Source organism: Mytilus californianus, unplaced genomic scaffold (genome assembly GCF_021869535.1).
Source record: "Mytilus californianus isolate M0D057914Y unplaced genomic scaffold, xbMytCali1.0.p SCAF_20, whole genome shotgun sequence".
NCBI lineage: Eukaryota > Metazoa > Mollusca > Bivalvia > Mytilida > Mytilidae > Mytilus > Mytilus californianus.
In genome coordinates, this window is record NW_026262669.1 from 7,242,184 (window position 1) to 7,265,574 (window position 23,391).

Consider the following 23,391-nt stretch of genomic DNA (forward strand, 5'->3'; position numbering starts at 1 on the left):
ACTTGACAATGAAACATAGACTGAGATATTTATTCGTATAGAAAAACTTCAAACGTTGAATGATGATGAATATTTTAATAGATGTCCTTCTTTAATTAGTTGTTTGATATACTAATTCAAGACATCAATGAAAATTAATTCATTTTGTAGCAATATTATTTACAAAATATACGTAGCCCTAGTCAATCATAGTTATCCAGAAATACAGCCCGATCAACATTATTGTATGAAAATTATTCGAAATGCATTATTCCTCACTCTTTCGTTTCACAAAAGTCTTTAAATTTTAACTGAAACTCACATATAAAAAGTCCATGTTGTTACATGTACTAGCATCAATTTTACATATTCTGCAGCATGAACTCAAATCAAATAATCTTGATGATTCAAATTATCAATTTGTTTGAAGATTTTTGGGCAAATATTAAGTAGTTTAATACCTAACACTACAGGGAGATAACTCTGTAAAATATTAAGTAGTTTAATCGATAGATAATGATGAATGAGAAGGACATTCTTGTTAACATTAAAACAATAACATCTTTTTTTAGGTACAAATTAACTCACTGAGGTTTCAACTCCCGCAGGCAAAGTTGACCTCAGATGGATTTGGCTATTTTAGGTACTTTTGGTCATATAGCTCTTCAACTGTTTCGGTTCTTAAACAACATTGGCCTTCAAATATTCAGCTTTGAGTGTCCTGATGAAGGTTAATCAAGAAAAGCGCTTCAAACGCATTGATTTTATAACGTGTTGTTTTCATTCTTTATAGCACTGGGTCGATACCTTTGTTGGTGGACTATTAGTCCCCAATGGTATTACCAGCTCAGCATTTAGTTCTTCGGTACTCACATGATTTGAAACAAACATTTCTAAAATTGTTCGTATATAAATTTTAAATTATAAAAAAAGGAGGTTTCAACTCCCTCAGGCTAAGTTGACCTTAGATGAATCTGGCTATTTTTTAGGTATAATTTTATCTGTTAACAAAAAAAAAAGGTGGAAGATACGAAATGACAAAAAAAGTAGTTGAGAAAAGGGCAAACAGATGACAAAACATGATGAACGACGAGAAGAAAAATCACAGGCGTGAATGAAGCATATTTCATATATCAATTCACGGAAACTTAAAAAAATGGCTTTGTCGTATAATCAGTATACAATTCATGTTATCAGATAGACGATAATTTTCCTGCTCACGATTTCGCTTCTGTTACTCTATTTTCACAACATGGCATTACTGATCTAGCAAAGCAGACAATGGTTTCGATAAACAAGTTTAACAACATACATTGTATTTGGACCTGTTATATTATACGCACAAAATAAAAATTCTAGCAAGTACATGTATAAAACATCCACCGGACAATAAAAGAAATAGTTGCCACTGGATGTTAAGCAACCAACAATCGATCACTTAAATCTTATTTTTAAATCAATATATCTGGGTTATTTTCATATCCAGTTTGATATAAACCTATATGTAAGGGTAAAGATGTGTTTTTGTTTAGTATTTGTGTTAATATATATGACATAACTATTCATAAAGAAAGGGACACTAGCTTTGCAAAGTAGAACATATACACAGGTTATCAATCTTAAAGAGATTAGACATGTTAAATAGTAATTGGCTAATATGTTGGGAAGATAACTGGAATAATTAATCCAAGGTTATGTTAGATGATACGTCACTAAAATGCCAACCTGACAATAATCAAAATTTCAATATAAAAGGATTTAACGAAAAAAAAAAAAAAACGGTACAAACTAATAAATTAAGGAAAAATTCAAGATTACACATGGCATCATTATCATTTTGTTACTGTTTGATGTTTCGTCTTGTATAACTTACTAAATTATAAACCATTTACATATGAAGTTGTTTTTATCATCTGATTATGATATGAATGATATATGATATTAAGTCGTACTCCTTCCATGCTACAGAGCATAGGAGGCGTCACAATTGTCGATATAGTTTAATTCAATCAGTTTTCCTTTTTTTTCGTCTTTGTCTTTTGCCTTTGTATTGTCAGTTCTTCTCTTAAAATTACCAATTTATCATATATATGTAGTTACATACAGTAGCGCTTGCCTATGGGAACAATATTAGAAAAGGATAGAGTTCTCAAAAATAAAAAAAAAATGGCATTTAAACTTAGACAATAGCATTTCCTGAAATGTTTATTAATCAACAATCACAATGAAATATGCCATCATTAATTTCTGAATTCCTTGTTTATGCGATTTTCAAATATTGATTGTCTTGTAAGGGTCTGCTGGCAAGATAACCATTGAACAATGTGTTCCTATTGGAAACGATGAAATTATATCTTCAAATACTCAAGATTCACTGACGCCATCTTGAAATACTTTACGGTAATGGTATAGCTTTGTCACAGATATCCACGCGTATGTTCAAATTTTTGTACCCACAATCTCTTGTTCTTTTCCTCAGACACAAAATACAACGTATTATCGATTTTTTTACCTCCTGAGCAACATGATACATTTATATGTACACGGCAGCAAATCATGTTCCTCCGACTCATGTATGTAATATATACCCTGTATGTTCCCTATTAGTGTTAAAGCCAGAAAGAGTTTGAATGTTGCTAGCAGAAAAACAAATTTGTTCTAGTTGGTTTACAAATAAAAACGACTGTTATCAAGATTGCATGGCATTTCCTCGCACTATCACATTAATTGTTGTGTGTTTAAATTTTAATTTCAGATTAAAAATATTAATAATACATATATTTCAATTTTAAAAATTAGTAGATATAAGAAATGGATGCTGTGTTACTAAGTCAAAATGTAACAATCTGACATAATTAGACGATTATAATTTCATCAAAAGAACTTAGACCGCGAAACCATGTCACTAGTGAGTTGATACACATACATACCATATTGGTCAATAAATTCTTAAAATGTATGTAGTATATAACTCTATTCGAGCAAGTTTTCAGTAAGGAGCAAACCCGTGTTAATGAAGTGTTTAAAGTGTGGAAGAGCTTCAAGTTTTTACTAAGATATTAAACACCATACGATGGAGCAGATAGTGTGTTACTTCTAAGAAATTATGGGTAACATTGAGCGTTTACTTTTTATCTGATATCCGAACAACTGATGCATGTGTTTGATTAGTCAATAAGTGTCTTTTCCGTGTTTAATACAAGGCCAATATCATGTCTGGAACTGCGTCGCTGCATACAATCATTTTGGATGACATTGTTACGGCCAGAAATCACCTTTAACTTGTAGCCAACAAAAGACACAAATCAATAATAATATTTATCAGGATTTATTATACACAAGTTTACAAGAAATATTATACAAATTGAAATGTTAACTTAACTGTTAAGTTATATGTCCGGTCTTTTGTCTTTTCTTTATCCGGAATTATTCTCTTAACTGTACGGAATATGTCCATTCTAGTATGATGTAGTTAACGTAAATAAAGTATCAATACAACAACTTCAGAGAACTCCTGTGAATCCAAGTAAATTAATGTCTAAAAAAGTATAATTTCGGTGTCTGTATATGTAGTTGTCACGGAAACCTCTAGAACACTGTAGAAGCAAAACTCCTAGAATATAGTGGAAGTTTAAATTACACATCGTATATTATGATCATTTCAGAATTAATATGTCAGTCAAATAGAAAGTTCTAATCATTCCATCAGTATCTATGATTGTTCAAGTGATTTCTAAACTGCACAATTATAACATTATTTTGTAAACAACTATAAATATGATGTAAGCATATTATAAATATTATAAGGCCACACAAAACAAATTAGGCCAAGATAAATAAACATGATAATAACAATATCATAACAACATGTATACTGAAACATAACTAATCATTCCTTTCAATCAGGCCAAGTAAACTTTTATGAACATTCTCCTTGTACAATCAGAGTTATTTTGAACTATTGGCAAACAGAAAGTCGCCACAACTCAACATTATCAAGTTGCGCACCAAATATGAAATAATTCCCTTTCAACGAAGCCGTGAAAACGTTGACGAAATGTTTCTATCAAAGACATGACGATGTGGGCGAAACAGGTAAAACACATTCTAGTCAAACCAGTTGCAACTTTACTTCATGATTTCGAAAGACTACACATTTAAATATAATCATAACATTTTATAAAACAAAAGAAATAACATTCATATACATATTACAAAATTATGTATAGTAGTCTCGCGCGTTAAATATAATACAATTTCAATCTACATGTTTACTAGTTTAAATGCAGAAAGAACGTATAAATCAAATATATGTATGATAATTGAATCCACATAAAGAAATACATTGTAGGGTTATAGACATATTGTGTACAATTTGAATAATAACTTGAAGTACTAGAAAAGTCTACAGTGTTGATTTGTTTCGAATCAATTACCTAGGACTATTCCGACAGTGTATAATGCTTTTCAATACGTTAAGTTTTATAATAACATTTTTTGTAGGATAAATAGAAAAGTGAAATCAATTTGAATAAGTAACGGACACTAGGATATTGATTGTAGTTATATAACACTTGATTGGTAAGAAGTATAGCTAATTATTTTGAATTTGATATAATATTCAGTTACGGGAGAGCATTTAATAATTATCTGACATAAGAAAATATAAAAGTATAAATGATTCGTGTGATGCAACACGTACGACATAATTCTTATGTGGTTAAAACAGATTTTAGGGAAACAATTGTAAAGTTTCTATTTTGATGTATCAGAATCATATTTATTTTAAACATAAAACGTGCATCCAAATAAAACAAGTACACATTACATTCAGATTGTTTAATATTGTTTATGCATCGGAAGGTAGTGTTTTCCATCATTTCTGTGTTTCGCTAATGTTTATTACTGGCTGTCACTGTTATCTTATGAGATTCATCCATCTGAAGAAATAAATACAATGGTTGTTTTTGTTTAACTTAAAATTATACATCATACATGTTTACAAGTGATATTGTAAATATTATAAATTTGTGCTATCTGCTTCCTGGATGCAATTAGTTCGTCAACGATGTAAATGAAGGTTTGCTTAAATGTTCGTAGTTTTGTTGTCCACAACATTAACTTCCATATTTTTAGTTTTTAGATAACAAACTAGTCTATCGCTGTGTTGAAGACCCATTGGTGGCCTTGGGCTGTTTTCTGCTCGATGATCGGGTTGTTGTCTCTTTGACAAATTCCCCATTTCCTCTCTCAATTTTATAATATACTGAACAACTCCTTAAGGACTGTTATTGGTTCATTTGTTTGATCTTGTATTTGGGCACGATTTGACGCAACAAATAGTGTGGACTGATGTTGTTTACGTTCAATTTTAAGGAACAACGGCCATGCAAGTCGTGTTAACATTTCAATAAGAACTGCATCTGACCTTTGTAAAAGTGTACTATTGGTCCTCGATAAACAAACAGTACATGCTAGCTCTGTATTTTGATAAATATATATATTTTTTTATTTATAACATATTTTTCTCTTTCGGAACATAGAATAAATCAATATCAGTTTTTCAAAAGTAAATTAAACCACATATTTACCGCCAGTTTTTTTACGCCTTAGTTCGCATGAAGATATCATTTCGCAGGAAGAACAGTCACCCTACCCGAAAACATTTCTGGCTCCGAACCGACAAGTATGTGCTCTTACTTTTAAATACCGTTAGTTTAGCGTTGAAACAGCAATTACATGTACCATTTTTACGACTTTGTTAGACCTGGTCGAGATTCGAACCACGACCTCCCGATCTGAAGGAAAACACACACATGAAACAAACAAGGAGAGCGATAGTACAGAATATCATACCAAAAACTAATGTACAGAGACAAATAAAATACAGTTTCACAAAAATTTCATAGTTACTAAAGTGGTGATAAAAGTATAAAACCGAAATTAGAAATGTTAAATTATTTTAGAAACTACACATAAATATGGATGGATGACTTCTGAATAGGTTTCATGGATTAACGGTCTCTGCAAATTCACTTTTTTTGCACCAATCATTTAAGGGGTTCGGATGTGGCCAGCTGTTGCAAGGCTAATTTCTGTCTTTACTCAATATATCTTCAGTTTCCAGTGATATTCTAATTTTCACGTCCTACCTCAATGTCTACATCCTATTGCAATATCTACCTATTGTATTCAAAATTCATGTGTTCTCGTCATGAACATGCATGACATATTTTCTCCAGGAGGTAAAGCAAACAACAATCAACCAACTCCATAAATTATTCAATGTACACAGTACACGAAGACAAGATCTTGTAAAATGTTATTACTTAAAATTTCCATTTAAATTACTCATTAATAGTGTAAACTTTTTTTTATGGTTTTGCAATTTACTACATAGCTAAACACCTATACTTGTATAATGTTTTTACTACGGTTCTTTATCTACGATTTAATTGCGATTTATAATATAAGGTTTTGTCAGGCGACTATAAAACTTATAAAGATAAAAGGCTGTTTTCAAGTTGTTTGTTTATACAACATTTAGATGTGAAAAGGGAATGACGGACGACTAAAATAAAAGTGTTTGTTTTCATATAATATATTGCATTTCAATTTAAGAATGATTATCAACCTTGCGAAAATATTCCACCTATACACGTTTTGATCGAGTCAGGTATGATTGCTACTGAGACAACACACCACAAAAGACCAAATATCATAGAAATTAACAACTATAGGTCACCGTACGTCTTTCAACAATGAACAAAGCCCATACCGCAAAATCAAGACTAAAAATACGATTTATTAATTAATTGAACTGAACAGACAACACTTATTATTTTGCATTTGCATGAAACATAGTGAAGGACCTTATGCATCTAGGTATGTTTGAATAGAAGTTGTGAAACATACTGTTTAAATAGCTGATGTTGGAAGAGTTTACTTACTGTTTTCATTTGGTGTCTTTACGAATCTATTTCATAATTACTGACAGATTAAAAACATCAAATATATATAACAAGAAGTTTTGGTGCAGAACATTCATTGGTCAGTTGTAAATGAGGTCTGTATAGGGTTTTTGATTTCCTTATTTATAAAATCAAAATCATTATATTGAAAATTTGGAATTCAAAAATATAAATTTACCCCTTAATTTCATAAAACTATCTTATGGTCCTATCAAAATGCTTAAAACATTATAATAAATAAAAAATTAAATGATGTTTTAAAGATCATTTAATCGGTCCGTTTTGAATGCAATTAGGTAACTGCTATTTGTCTATATCAGTCTGAGTACTGTTTATCTATTATTTGTGTTGAATATATTTAGACTCGACCAATTCAGGGGAAATAGGTTTCTGCAAGTGTTTTTAGTGTTTTTAGTGTATTTTTCTAAAGTTTTTGACGGTTTGTAAGTTAGTAAAAGATCAATGATTAATTAATTATGACATCAAAAGACCTCATCACAAAAAGGGCTGTTCAAATCCCCTCGCCCTTCGGGCTCGGAAATCTCAACATCCCTTTTTGTTCGGAGGTATTTTAATATCAATATTAACTTATCATTTAGCTTTTACTATTACGCATTGTACTTTTTCATGTAAATTTTAAGCATGAAACAAATTAATTGAAAATAAACATGTTATACTTCGTGTATAGCTATCAATGATACAATAATCATTATATGTACTTCTTTTGATGACTTATGCATATAATGTACATCCGCGCCATCGAAGAAAAATATTAATCGTAAGCTTTATCTTCAATACTTACTCTCCACAGGAACAGCTACAATGAGAACATATTATATTATTGTCGAACTTTTGTCAAAATGTATTAACCTATCGGACCTAACAGTTTTAAGTTCTATAGTTTGAAATGGTTCACATATTGTCATTTTGGAATCTTTAATATACGGTATTTGTGGAAAAGCCCGTAATGTGACTTATTGTAACTACCAACAACATAATTTACTCTATGTTGCCCGTAATGTGACTTATTGCAACTACCATCAACATAATTTACTCTATATTGCCCGTAATGTGACTTATTGCAACTACCATCAACATAATTTACTCTATATTGCCCGTAATGTGACTTATTGTAACTACCATCAACATAATTTACTCTATGTTGGGTAGCTGTCTCATTGTCAATTCTACCACATGTTGTAATGTTTATCCTATTGGCTAATAGATTAATGACTGAACACATAATTTATCAAATTAAAATATTCAAGTTTATTTGATTTTTGCATAAGCAAAGTAACAGTGTTATTTATGCATCTTGATAACAATTTTCAAACATTGCAACTATCACATGTATCCACTTTTATAAGAAGACTGCCATTTGTCATATGATTCCTATGACAACAAATGCTCAAAGTTTTTAGTTTTAGTTTTCGATTTGGTACTTGACAGTTACCGAATAAAGTTAAATAATACATATATTTGAAATAGTAATGGTATGATATATATATATTAAATAACACAAAGGACAACACATGTTTGTTTTTGTAATTCTAGAACTATGTTTTAAAAACATATGACGTCATACATTTATTATTAATCGGAAACAACTTTGAATGGCGACGATTAATCAAATAACCAGGAACTCTGGTTAACAGCATAGTATGTAAATATAGGGAATTGATACATTGATTGGACATATAGATATATAACATGAAAGGAATAATGAGAAAGAAGTCACAAGATAAAAAAATATTGTTACAATTTAGACATATTGTCACCTTTTTTCAGAAATACGGACATACTAAACATATACGACATTTGGATAACTTGGAATATCGTTACGCAATTAGATCATTCCGCTTATTGCAACCGGCATAATTAAGAACATTATTCAAGTTTAAAGACTATCGTCATGTTATAAATTGCGAGATAATTGTAAACTATACTTATCTGTTTGAAACTATTCACTTACCGACTGCAAAAAATATAAAATCAAGTAAATGATCATACAATACATCATACCATCTAGCAATGAGTTATAGAAGCCGCCGTTGTATAAGTAGTAAAGTGATAGTAGAACTGACAGCTTTTTGTTAAATGTTATAGTCAATAATCATGACAAAAATTAAAATTTTGTGTTTGTAATATTTTAAAATCACAAACATATAATGTTTTCTGAAGCACTGGTTGAACTTCAGTCTTCTATTGCCTGTTTGGTCTTACTGTCATAACAAATAACAAACGCAACTGAAAAACATGTTTGTTCCTTTATCAATTAAAGCATATAAAAATTCCATACGTGAGTAATAATTAGTTAACTGTGGATATCAAAGGTTATAAAACTTTCAAATATTGTCCGTTTACAGATACATGTACAACATGGTGTTGTTAAAGATATTTATAAACAACAATACGAATTGTATTTTCTATTTGTTCACGTTTGAATTCAGACTACTTAATATTTCATTTAAATCACACTGATCAAAATATCGCATTGCTTCTAATATACGAATGGGTTTTGTTTCTTCTATATAATTGCGTCTTTATTGATAAGAACTGTTTTTATATTGTCCAATTTAAAAAAAATAACACTATATACAACATTCACTATCTATTGTCGTTTCATTTTTTCATTTTTTGTAAACTTATCACAATATACTTATCTTTATGGTCCATAACACTTACGGTGCTCTAAAAAATATAAATAAAAATACAAGTTTAAAATCTGAGGAATAATTTAAGACAATCACTATACAGCAAATACTCATCTAAAAAAACAGTTTATAAATTTTACTGAATATGTTCAGCATATTGTTTTCGAAGTGTTTTCGTTTTCTTAACTAGAAAATGTGTTTTCTTGAATGTTGTATCTATTCAAACGAAGTATAGATATTAAAAATGACAAACCAAGTGGTGAACACGAATACCTATATCCCAAAAATAGTTGTAAACTCATTATCTTCTCTTTTAGAGTTTATAAAAATCACGATAGCATCAATTTTGTTTGTAGGTGTTTTGTATCTATGGTGTACAGTAGTTAATTATATAGCAATCATAGTAGAACAAAAAATTGAAATGTACATTATGTAAATACTAGCATACTGATAATGTGATGTTCGTTTGCTGATCGCCTATTGATGAGTAGTAACTGCATAATAAGGAATATATACATGGTATGTAGCACAACATTCTATTTTTTGAAAAGTTATTAAATGATAGTTTTAATCAAAAATATTAAACAAGACTTAACATAAAGTCACAATTTGGACATCGGTTAAGTACTGTCTTCCTAATACAAACATAAGGATATACCAAGATGTGACACTAGGAAAAATTTGGATATTTTCACGTAATTAGCATATCTAGTGGCTACATAAATAATCGCATGATTCAAGTTTTATAAACTATTAATTGTCATAATCAAGCCATATTATTTCATAATGTATTCTCATATTTCAATACTTTACAACAATAATCTAAAAATACAATTTCTTATAATCTTTCCAAAAGGGTTGTTTTAAAGAAAAGCAGATAATAGTGTTTTACCAACACATTTCTAAATACTTTTTTTGAGTATTTCTCTCTTAAAATGGTATGTGTATTGTTTTACTTTACTACACTACGTTCACCATTATATAAATATTGGTATATTATAAATTGCAAATATAATTGTACGCTATACTTATCTGTTTGCTATTTGACACTTACCGGCTGAAAAATTCAAATAAATATTCATAGAATACAGCATACCATTTAGCAATGAATTATTACAACGAAAATGGAATCAATTGAATTTGTACTAAAATGATAGTAGAACATTTCGAGATGACAGCTTGGTCTGTCAGATTATTCAATAGTAAAGTCATTAGTCATGCCAAACATTGAAATGTGGTATTTGTATGATTTTAAAGTGTCGCTTTATAAATTTAGAAATGATAACGAAACTTAGGTTTTAACACCCTCAAGTAATGTTGACGTTAAGTTGATATAATTATTTTCGTGTATGTTCTCTATGGTCATATACTTATACGTCCTTTGATTTAAACATTTCTGCCTTGAGTGTGTCCCGTTAAGGTAAATTTAGAAAACAGAACGTAAAATCAATCCCGGTTTTTTGTTTTTTGTATACTGTTGTTTGTCGTTTTGTCTGTTGAGATTATACCAAGGCGTTGTCAGTTGATGTTCAACTAATTAGTTGGACTGTCTGTTTGGTATTTCCGCCTCTTTTGTAGACGGAACGCGCGTCTATCACACATCATTTGCATGGTATGTTTACGGGTTTACTTTACTATTCTACTAACACCATTGTATAAATATCGTTATATTATGAATTGGATAGATAAGTGTACGCTATACTTATCTGTTTGCTACTTGACACTTACAAGCTGAAAAATTCAAATAAATATTCATAGCATTCAGCATACCATTTAGCAATGAATTATAGAAACGACAATGAAATTAATTGAATAAGTAGTAAAGTGAACATGTTAAGATGACAGCTTGTTCTTTCAGATTATTGAATAAGTATTGTCATTAATCATGCCAAATATTGTAATGTGATATTTGTATGATGTTAAAGTTTCGCTTATTAGATTTAGAAATGATTAAAAAACTTAGGTTTCAACACATACAATTAAAGTTAACCTTAGGTTGAATTAACCAGTTTTGTTTATATAAAAATAAGGAGATGTGGTATGATTGCCAATGAGACAGCTATCCACGAAAGTTCAAATGAAGTGAATGTAAGCAATTATAGGCAACCGTAGAGCCTTCAACAATGAGACAAACCCATACCGTATGGTCGGCTATAAAAGAGCCCGACATGAACAATATGAAACAATTCAATTGAAAAAACTAACTGCTAATTTATGACAAAACAATTTACGAAAAACAGATATAACTAACATGAACCAACGACAACTACTGAACTACAAGTTCTCTATGGTCACATACTTCAACTGTTTCGGTTATCACAAATCCTTGGCTTTAAACATTTCTGGTTTGAACGCTTTCCATGAAGGTAAATCATCAACAAACAATACATACAATCACATCCGGTTTTGTGTGTTTTGTATACTGTTTGGTGTCTCTTTTTCAGTTTAGGTTTTAGCCATGGGTCAGTTTATTTTCTACCTTTGAGTTTGACTTTCTCTCTGGTATCTTCCGTCTCTTTTGTAGACGAAATATGCATTTGGCATACATAATTTTTATCCTGGTATCTTTTTTATATTGTTTTGTTGTATAATATATAACTACTGGCAGTGCATGTTTAATTCTATGTAAAGAATGAATCAATTTGGAAGCATTTGGTCTATACAAATTTAACTACATTATTCATTGAATTTCGGTTTGTTAAAAAGAATAAAATTACATTGAATGTTTTTATGATCGAATTTATCACTTTAACCATGCGTGATATAGAAGAGAGAAACAGGTTGATGTCAAACATCTTTTAAAAACCAAATATGCATTTGTATTGTTCAATTGTTTCCGTTTGAATTTAAATTACTTAGATTTTTTTAAAAGTGTAATACTGAAACCTATTTGACCAATATTTTAGGTTATTTTGACTCATCTTATTCCATCACTTTATCATCTCGTTTGGTACGGTATTAGGAAACCTTCTTTTCATAAAGAACGAATGTGGTGAACAACATTCGATTACGTTCTAGTTTATAAACAAACATAATAAAAATGCAAAATGCTAGAAATGTGACATTCAATATCAAAAGTAAAGAACCTCATGCAAAACACATGTATTAAAGATACAATGCGCATACTTGTGAATCCCCAGCTGTGTGTTTCTTCTTAAAAAAATTGACGCTCGAATAAAATAAAGTTGAAAGACTAAATAAAGTATGAAGTTGAAGAACATTGAGGAATTATAATCTGAACAGTTTTGTAAAATACAGCTTATCAAATACCTGCAATTTTGGTATTGTAAGTTATTGATAAGTAGAATGTTTGCTTACTTACTAATGCTGAGACGTTTACAATTGCGAACATATTAGATATGAAAAAAAAGTGAAATGAAATTTTAACAACGTACACAAAACTATAGGACTTACACCCTTAGGAGTTACTGTTTCAACGATCAGTCAGCAGTCATCGATCATTCAAGTTCACGCTAAACTCCCGTCATCAATCCATCAGACTACTAGCGAAAATATCTGACTGATCAAACCAATTTACCTTTCTGACGTTTTGAACTCTACTAGGTCACATAATGAAATTTTACAAATTAAGACGGTAAAATAAGGATACCGACAAGTTAAAACTAATCACTCAGCAAAGTTATCACATCTACAATGTTACGTTTGTTAATTGTGAGGTGAAATATGCTGATAGAACTAAAATTTCAATTTTATATGAAAAAAAAAAATGTGATTGTAGTTGATATAAAGGCATTTTTTCATCAAACACGACGAGTGCTAAGAACGTTGTTTATTGCGATTGCTAAAATCTATTAAATTTGCCGAAATGCAAAAAAAAATCAAAAAAACAAATGTCGGTGCATGATTTTAATGAATTAAAGAAATATGCAAAGGGGACACTATAAAAAATGCACAATAAATATAAAGTATGTTTTCTCCTACAATATTCATCTTTTATGAAGAACCAAACCCGATGTGCAAAACTAATTATATGGTTGATGATTTCCATTACAATATAACATAATGAAGAAATAATTGTACTTGAATTTAACACAAAAATGTTAAGGTATCTATATCCATATACTACTCACATTTTTGTACTAAAATCCAATGGTGGGTCATGATTTACATTAAGATAAAGAAATAATTGCATTCTTTTTCAACACAAACATAAATTTAAGCATCTTAATCCTTATGTTATTCAAAGTATATAAAAAATAACGTATCTATAAGCATTTTAAAAAAATGATTTCGAACAACAGGGGACTATTTTTGATAAAAACTAATTGCATTTTTTAACAATTCGAACAACATTTTTAGTTTTTTTTTTCTGATAAGATAAACAACAGTCATACAAGTGGAAGGTTTAACTAGCTCTAAATCAAGGTTTAACCCACCATTTTCTTCGGAAGATGCCTGTACCAAGTCAGGAATACAACAATTGTTTTACACTTGTTCCGTTGATTGTTAGCGATTGATTTTGGATTTTTCCGTTTTGAATATGCTTTTGGTTTGGTATTTTTATTATGCTTTTTATTGATCATATCTTATGAAAACCACTATTTTAAATTTTTACTAACTTATTTGTTATATTCATCATAATTTACGACATACAATAGAGGTTCATTAGTTTCATTAAAACAAAGAAATAATCCAGCCAGAGGCATCATGAATAACTGATTGCAAACAACAGTACATAATGTTTTTATAAAAAGAAGAAATATTGACATTTTTAGATGATTTAAACAAAATTTTAGCAAACGCATTACAGAATTATTTTATTTTATGAAATACAACCTATATTGATGTTAAAAAAAACGCAAATCAAATGATTGTTCATGAATTCCTTTTAATTTTGAATAAAACAATAACTGCATTCTTATTCAATACAAACAAAAGTGTAAGCATCTGTATCCTTATCATGCTTATAGTATTCAAATTTTATAAAAATAATTATTTATCCAGAGGCATTTCACTATTTTTTATAATAAGAAGAAATTTTGAGATTTTTAAACAATGAGAACAAATTATTAGTATCTTTTTTTTTATATTCATCAAATCATACGTAAAACAATCCATCCTGATGTTCGAAAATACCAAAATCTATTAGATTATTCATATTTTATAAACTATCTCATCCTGAGGCCTTTGAGACGACTGATTACAAATACAGGTGCCTTGATTTTTTTTATCAAAAGAAAAAAATATGAGCATCTTTTCTCTAATATTCAGAAAAACAACCCATGTTGATGTGCAAACAGTAATAAAATGCAATGGAAATAAAGAAATAATTGCAATCTTATTCGACACACATAAGTTAAAGAATCTTTATTCTTCCATTATCCACATTTTATCAAATTAACTCATCAAAAGCGTATACAATGACCATTTGTCTATAAAAGTGCATTGATTTTGACAAGAAAGAAGAAATATTGGTATGTTTAAGCAATGCAAACACAATTTTACTAACTTATCTGTTATATTCATCATAATTTATGAAAAATAATAATGGTTTATGATTTTGGTTCTTAAAATTACAAAATATGTTCTTAATTTTGCCATTTATACAAAAAAAAAAAAAAAAAAAAAAAAAAACCAAGTTAATGCATCTTCATTCTTCGTGTATCCACTCATCATAAAGTTACTCATCAAAAGGCGGTTGAAATGTTGATTTGCCAATAACAGTGCATTTATTTTCATGAAAAAAAGAAGAAATATGGGTATTTGTAAACAATACAAACACAATTTTACTAACTTATCCATTATAATCATCATAATTTACGAAACACAACCTATCTTGATGTTCAAAAAGTACTAAAAACCAATGGTGGTTCATGATTTTCATCAAAATAAAGAAATATTTTAGTTCTTATTCAATACACACGTAAGTTTAATCTTCTGCAATCTTAGTGTATTAAAAAAAAAATAATAACCCATCTAGAGGCATAAGAATACCAAATTGCAAACAACAGTGCATTGTTTTTTTATAAAAGAAGAAATATTGACATTTTTAAACAGCGTGTTCAAAATGTTTGCAACGCATTGCATATATTCATTATATTGTATGAAAAACAAACCATTATGATGTACAAAAAGTACAAAAATCAAATGGTTGTTCATGAATTCCAGATTAACAACACAAACATTGCATTCTTATTCCCCAAAAACTAAATTTTAGGCAACTGTATCCTTATAGTATTCAAATCTTATAAAAATAATTAATTATCCAGAAGCATTATGAATATCTGATTGCAAACAACAGTGCATAGTTGTTTTATATAAGAAGTAACATTGACATGTTTAAACTATGCAAATAAAATGTGTGTATCTTTTTTCTGATATTCATCATATTTTACGAAAAACCGCCTAACCTGATTTACAAAAAGTACTAAAAAAACAATGGCAGTTCATGTATTCATTAGAAAGAAATTGTTGCACTCTTATTTAACACCAACATAAGTGTAAAGTATCTATATCCTTAGCCTAATCACAATGTATATGAAAAAAAGCAACTCATCTAGAGGCATTTGAAATGACTGACTAAATATAAAAGTTCATTTATTTTCATATACAAGAAGAAATATGGCTATTTGTAAACAATTCAAACAACATGTTACTAACTTATCATATTTGATATATTTATCACAAAGAACTGAAAACAATGACAGATTTATATCAAAATAAAGAAAAAAATATAAACGCTTAATCAACACAAAAAAAGCTTTAAGTATCTGTACTGTTATATCATTTACATTTTGTGAAAACTAATTAAACTAGTGGCATTAAAATGCATGACTGCTAAATAGGGTACTAATTTCAAATAATATCATTTTATCTCTTTAAGTGGTATAGAAACATTCTGAGCATGCTATTATTCTGCTATAATGTAATTTATTTAGCAGAAAAATTAAAAGAATCAATAATGACGCAATTAGTTATATATCGCATTTAAAGTCATTTATATATTTTTGTCTTATGTTATTGTGACAAGTTGGATACACATTTTCAGGGAATAGTGTTTTTTAAGAGGTCCGTGTTTATCGCATGTAAATACTGCGAAGTTCGTTTCACATAAGAAGTTAATTCAGATAGGTTTACAATTAGTTGACTGATCGATCGATGACGGTTGTTACGATATGGTATGGGGTAATGCAAATTTGTAATTGTAATGCATGGTAATGCATTACATTTTTGCAAGTAATTGCATGTAATGTGTAATGCATCAATGTATGCATTACATGTAATTGTAATTTAATGCATTACTTTCGCAATAAGTTGTGTAATTTCATGCATTACGTTGCATTACATTGCATTACTTTTTTCACATACTATTTATCTTAAACAGATTGTTGCAGATTTACTGAAACAGATTATAAGATTTCTTGATTAACTAAGAACATTATCATTTGCATATTTACTTTCAATTTACATTTACATTTAAATATTAATTTTCAGAGTTTAAATAAATCACTTTTATTTGGGAATTTGAAGATTAAGCCTTGCCTGAAATAGAACTTGAAAAAAAGTTGTATAAATACTAGAATGACCAAATAATAATGCTATATGAATAACACAACACTGTATATCAGACTGAGTTTCTTTTTTTTTTAATTTCATTTCATTACTAACATTTTCCTGATATTTGAAAAGTTTTATTGTAAAAGTGTTCCATTGTTGTCAAAATATCAATGGATATCTTGTTATAATTAAATAACAGATAATTGAATATTGTCACAAAACACTAATTAGTTTATTTTACAATGATCTTTTTACCATTTTGACTCTTGTTCATAAATTAAGCTCTATGTTTATTATATAATTAGACTAATTTAGGAAAGAAATTCTGAGTAAATGTATTGATTGAAATTTAAAAAAAAACACAATTGTATATATCTATAAAAGTAAAGTTAGCATTAAGTTATAGTTAGTATTAAAATTCATCTCTGTAATTTGTTTTTAGAGAAAACACAGATAGTATACATTGTAACATTAAAACCAAAGATAGTGAGCAATCAACTATGATAGGTTTAGTGAAACAGTCGGATAGCCAGAAATATCATTCATCATGAAACCTTCAAAACCCTTATGATGTTGAAATTCAATAGTGGTATTGAAAAGACTTTTTACATACTTAAATTCAATATACAGTTACTGCATATGCTAGAATCTTTTGTGATTTCATGTTGTTTTTCAAAATGTTCGATTTTTGTTTTCACTTGATAAAAAAATTATCAAATGTAATGTGTAATTGAATGCATTACTTTGCAAAAGTAATTGTAATTTAATGCATTACTTTGATAAACGCATGTAATTGTAATTGTAATTTAATGCAGGGTTTTGTCAAAATAATTGTATTATAATGCATTACATTTCAATGTAATTCGCCCCATGCCTGTAGTAGACAATATTTAGATGTTTTCATCAAATAACAGAAATCATTTTTTCTGATTAGTAACATTTTCAAACAGAGACCAAATAAATTTCCTCGTTTGTTCTCAACCATTCAAGTTTGAAGTTTAATTACATCTTCATTCACACATTGGAATGCATTTCTGCTCAGCTTATGATACAAAACTGTTAGCAGGTTATTAAATTCATCGCAAATATGACAAATGAACGTTCATATCCGGGATAATTCCACAGACAAAAACACAAAAATGTGAAACATTACAGCTCACCATATGGTTTTGAGCAAAAACCTAAACCTTATGAAAATCTTCAGTGGAGATACAATGATTATAACTTGGTACGCCAGACGCAATCTTTGTTTACATCATGCTCCTCGTTGGAGTTGCATTCAAATACAAAATTGAAGGGCATTTTAAAGCAAATATTACAAAAAAATGAGACCTACAGTTGGATGCAGACCAAGCAAAACATAAAGTAAACGCACCTTGACGCTGCGTGCACATATTAGATTTGTTGACTCCAATGTTTGCGTTTACCAGATTTAACATCTTTACCTGTATGTGCACTTAGGAAACACGCGTTTACTATTCCCGTTACCTATGTGTGGAAATTATATATATACGTTTTTCTGGCTTATTGGAATATCCATATTTTGTAAATGATAGATAAATAAAATATCGTTAAAAAATATTTTCAGAAATTATTGGATAAGTAAATTCTGCAAAACTTTAAAAAAAAAAAGAAAGTTTTATGTGTTAACAATAATATTCATTACGGTAGATTTAACTAGGCAATGTTTCAAGACTTGAAATAAAACAGACGACATAAATGATCTATGAAACTTTGTTTTCAGACAATACACTTATTTCAAAATATTCGCCGTAGTTCATGGTTTACTGAATTTAAGCATGATTTAGTTGATCAACATTTATATATATGATGTACATGTCGATTTTATTAAACCTGTTCATCCCTGCAGACATAAGGAATTGTTTTTATAAACAAAAATCGTTGAAATGATTCCTTCCCTTTTACAATTATATAAAAAGATTTTTTGTTTATTTATATCGTTATACATTTAATTGGCAGTAGACTTGAAGAGCTTTCAATGTGTGTAAAAATGCCCCTCATTATGTACCAAAAGAACAGAATGTTAATGCTGTAACATAATATTTTTACCAAGGTTATAATACTGACACCTTATATTGATGCAATTTCTTCACTTTTATGTCTAACAATCCATTCTGATGTAAAAAAAAAAACTACTCAAATATGAGACCACTACAAGAATATTAATAAAAATAAGAAATGTTGTCACTTTTTATTGTTATTGACATAAATATATGTAACCGTAGACTTATAGAGCTCTCAATTTGTGCAAACCTATATGTCATTGTGTAAAAATATCCATCCTTAGGGACAAAAAGAACAGAAATGTATTGCCGTTGGTTTTTTTTTTTGCAACAACAAATTATGCAAGTATAAACTTAAATTTCTTCACTTTTATGTCTAACAATGCATTCTGAGGTATAACAAGTACTCAATTATCAGGCCAGTACTAGAATATTAATAAAAACAAGAAATATTGTCACTTTTTATTGTTATCAACATAAATATTAGTAACCGTATACATAGAGAGCTCTTAATTTGTGTAAAACTATTCATTCTAAGGGACAAAAAGAACAGAATTATAATGCCGTTGTATAATATTCTAACAAAATGGAAAATATAAGCACTTTTTTTTATGCGACAACAAATTTTGCAATTATAAACTTAATTTTTTTCACTTTTATGTCTAACAATCCATCCTGAGGTATAAAAAGTACTCAATTATCAGGCCAGTACTAGAATATTAATTCAAAAAGAAATATTGTCACCTTTTATTGTTATCGACATAAATGTTAGTCACAATAGACTCATAGAGCTCTCAATTTGTGTAAAACTATTCATTCTTAGGGACAAAACGACACAGAATTTTAATGGTATATAATATTCTAACAAAATGGAAAATATTGGCACCTTTTTTTTTTGATGCGACAACAAATTTTTCAATTTTAAACTGGGATTTTTTCACTTTTATGTCTAACAATCAATTCTGAGGTATATGAAGTACTGAACTCTCAGGCCAGTAATAGAATATTAATAAAAAAAAAAGGAAATATTATCACTTTTTATTGTTATCAACACAAATATTAGTAAATGTAGACTTATAGAGCTCTCAATTTGTACAAAACTATTCGTCATAAGGGACAAACAGAACAGAATGTTAATGCTGTTGTTTAATATTCTAACAAAATGGAAAGTATTAGCACTTTTTTTTATGCAACAAAAAATTTTGCAATTATAAAATTAACTTTTTCACTTTTTTGTCTAACAATCCATCCTGAGGTACAAAAAAAGTACTCAATTATCAGGCCAGTACAAGAATATTAATTAGTGCCACATTTCATTGTTATCGCTGTTCTAATGTGACAACAAGTTTTGCAATTTTAAACTTAAATTTCATCACTTTTGTGTCTATTATCCATTCGGAGGTATAAATAGTTATCAAAGGTACCAGGATTATATATTTTAATACGACTGACGCGTTTCGTCTACATAAGACTCATCAGTGACGCTCAGATCAAAATAGTTATAAAGCCAAACAAGTACACAGTATAAAAAGTACTCAATTATCAGGTTTATTATATTTCAAATTTGAGATGAATCATTTGAGAAATAAAAAAGCTATCAGCATTTACATTTTGTCCTGTCATTTTTAACGTTTCTCAGGTCACGTTTTCGAAAGTTTTTCAAATATTTTTCGTTTTTTGTTTCTTGTATTTAAAAATTAAATGATGAAATCTTATTATATTCAAATTTGAGATAAATCCTATTATAAATAAAAAAAGTTATAAGCATTTTTAACGCTGAGGTAAACGCGAAAGTAAACACCCGTTTGCTTTTTATGTCTACTACATTTTTTGAGTAAACGCCGCGTTAACTTTTTCCTTGCGTCTACATGTAATGCTTGGTCTGCACCCAACTGTATACGGTCAAGGTCATTTATGCCTTGATGTAAAATTTTTAGAGCTAGAATACACTTTGTAAACAGTTAATTTATAAAATGACTATATCAATAATATTTCATTTCAAAACAAAAGTGCTGGCTTTTGTACTGGTGATACTTTAAGAAACGAAATATCCACCACAGTCGCATAAAACAGGTTATTGTAAAAACACCAGGACACCTGTATTATAATTTGGTGAAGCAGGCACGCGTTTTGTTTACAAAATACAAATCGACTGTTAAGTGTAAAAATGGCATTAACTGTCTGCGAAAAGCATGATCATATACTGTACTTAACTATAGATTTCAATAAGATATATGACCATACGTGTTATGGATAACAATACCTATATAAATAACAAGGTGTGGTATGATTACCAAAGAGACAACCATCCACTAGTGATGAAACAAAAGCATGATCATATACTGTGCTTAACTATAGATTTCGATAAGATATAGGACCATACGTGTTATGGATAACAATACCTATATAAATAACAAGGTGTGGTATGATTACCAAAACAGACAACAATCCACTAGAGATCAAATGAAGAGGATGTTTAGTTACGTATTAAATGTTTGCAACAAAATTAATGTTATTCATTCCAAAAGTAAATGATAACCTTTAAGATTATTTTTATTTAGGAAAACCATACGTTTACATGGATTGTTTGTATATTTATGAGCATCATATACGACATAACTACATTAACTATAACTATAGTAAGGATGTTCTCTTCTATTTATCATCATTTGAATGGTTATTTATATATGTGAGGGCGAACTCACAGTAAGGCATTCAAATTTTCAAAAGAGGGCTAAAGTTGAGATGCGGTAACGGTATGATTGTCTACGGATTGAATATGTATGTACACTAAGGTATTGAATCTAGACCAAAACAATAGTTTCATTCTTCAAAAACGTTGGTGTAGTGTTTACGTCGTACCAATACAATGTTGTTGGTTGCTTTGTTGATCAGCACGAACACAAAACGCTTTCCGAATAAGTGTGTTTATTTCAAATACAGATCTTCTATCTTATGGAAATAAAAATTAAAAACAATGATATCAATTAATTCAATCTGACAAAAGTGCATAAGCTGTATGTGTTTAGCATAAGAAAAGGTTGATCAGAAAATTTTCAAGTTATAATTTAGGATATATTTTAAAAACTAGTTCCAAAAATCTATTCATTATTTACGTGAATACATGTATCTAAATGTTTACCTGTATTTGATTAGACATTTGATAGAAACGTTTCGAAATAATCTTAAAAGTATGAAAAAAAAAAGTTTTAATAACAATACGATCTCAATATTACCTTCTCCTTTTAAAGGTGTTTTTTTTACGCATATGATATGAGACATTCGTTCTGCTGACATTTTACATTAACTGAATCGAAAGGATTGTTACTTATGGCGTATGTTTTATATTAAAAATGACAATATCTCTATGATTCTCATATACGAATAGGTTGTATTTTTACTTCTATGGAATTGCGTCTTTATCTACTGAAAATTTTATATTTTCCTAATTTGAATAAAAACATTACATACACAATTTACTGTATACTTATCTGTTTGGTACAAGACACTTACATTGCACTGAAAAAAAAAATAAAAATACAAGTTTTAATAAATATATATATATATATATATAAAAAAAACACCACTTCATCAATTTTAAAAAAAATATGATCAATATATTGTTTTAAAGTGTTTATGGCTCTAAAGTTGAAACTGCATTTTCGTATACGTGATTGCTAATAAAGAGAAATAAGTATATTCAGATTATTGTTAAGGAAGACAATAACATATTGTTTATTTTCATTATTCTATAATCAAACTTTGGGGGGAATTAAGGTGCAATACCACCAAATCATAGTACGTCACATCCCGTGCATACGAAAAAGGGTCGAAAAAAATATTCCCTTGACTTTGACAGTTGTAGGAAATTAATCTTACATTTCATTGCAGTAAACAAATTCCGAGTCATCAACATATATCTTGGGTGTTTTAAAGCACCATCTTTTTTTATTTAGTGTTTTATTAAATATTTTGGAAACTTTAAGTAACATGGTTACTTAAGCTTGTAAACAGGAAAGAAAAGGGTTGACATTTGATTGGTTAACTTACAGTGATGGTTATTATCTTATATGCAATGAAATGTTATGTAGTACTGGACAAGATAAAACTTTACTCATGCCCAATATTTCTTTATTTGAAAACAACAATAAATTCTGCACAATTTTTTGAAAAGTGCATACTTAACAAAGACTAATAGGGAAAGTCAATGGTGGTATTACACCTAAAGACATCTAACAATTAATA

General features: G+C 28.9%; 1 protein-coding gene and 2 long non-coding RNA genes across 11 annotated transcripts in view; 1 reads left to right on the top strand and 2 right to left on the bottom strand.

The window, feature by feature from the left end:
- LOC127731616 (uncharacterized) overlaps positions 1-4,769 on the top strand; it is a 154,469-nt gene extending 149,700 nt beyond the window's left edge. The window contains exon 2 of the long non-coding RNA XR_007995633.1: positions 3,928-4,769. This is a non-coding gene — a long non-coding RNA (uncharacterized LOC127731616). The remainder of the gene's footprint in view (positions 1-3,927) is intronic.
- LOC127731602 (E3 ubiquitin-protein ligase TRIM71-like) overlaps positions 1-23,391 on the bottom strand; it is a 402,197-nt gene that overhangs the window by 128,901 nt on the left and 249,905 nt on the right. For 3 of the 7 annotated variants that reach the window (XM_052240378.1, XM_052240379.1, XM_052240377.1), the window contains exon 5: positions 22,304-22,665. The exons of 1 other annotated variant lie outside the window; for it this stretch is intronic. In XM_052240378.1, coding sequence (XP_052096338.1) covers positions 22,656-22,665 — 10 coding nt within the window. In that variant the 3' untranslated portion in view covers positions 22,304-22,655. Of the gene's footprint in view, positions 1-22,252; positions 22,666-23,391 lie in introns of those variants that run through there. 3 more of the 7 variants (XM_052240373.1, XM_052240380.1, XM_052240376.1) reach the window with 3 other exon arrangements.
- On the bottom strand, positions 3,292-10,175 carry LOC127731614 (uncharacterized). 3 transcript variants are annotated; one of them, XR_007995630.1, is made up of 3 exons: positions 7,753-10,175; positions 5,690-5,777; positions 3,292-4,919 (listed from the first exon to the last, which is right to left on the bottom strand). It is a non-coding gene; the product is annotated as an uncharacterized LOC127731614 (long non-coding RNA). The 3 variants fall into 3 exon arrangements; XR_007995629.1 differs by having other exon boundaries at positions 5,680-5,777; XR_007995631.1 differs by lacking the exon at positions 5,690-5,777.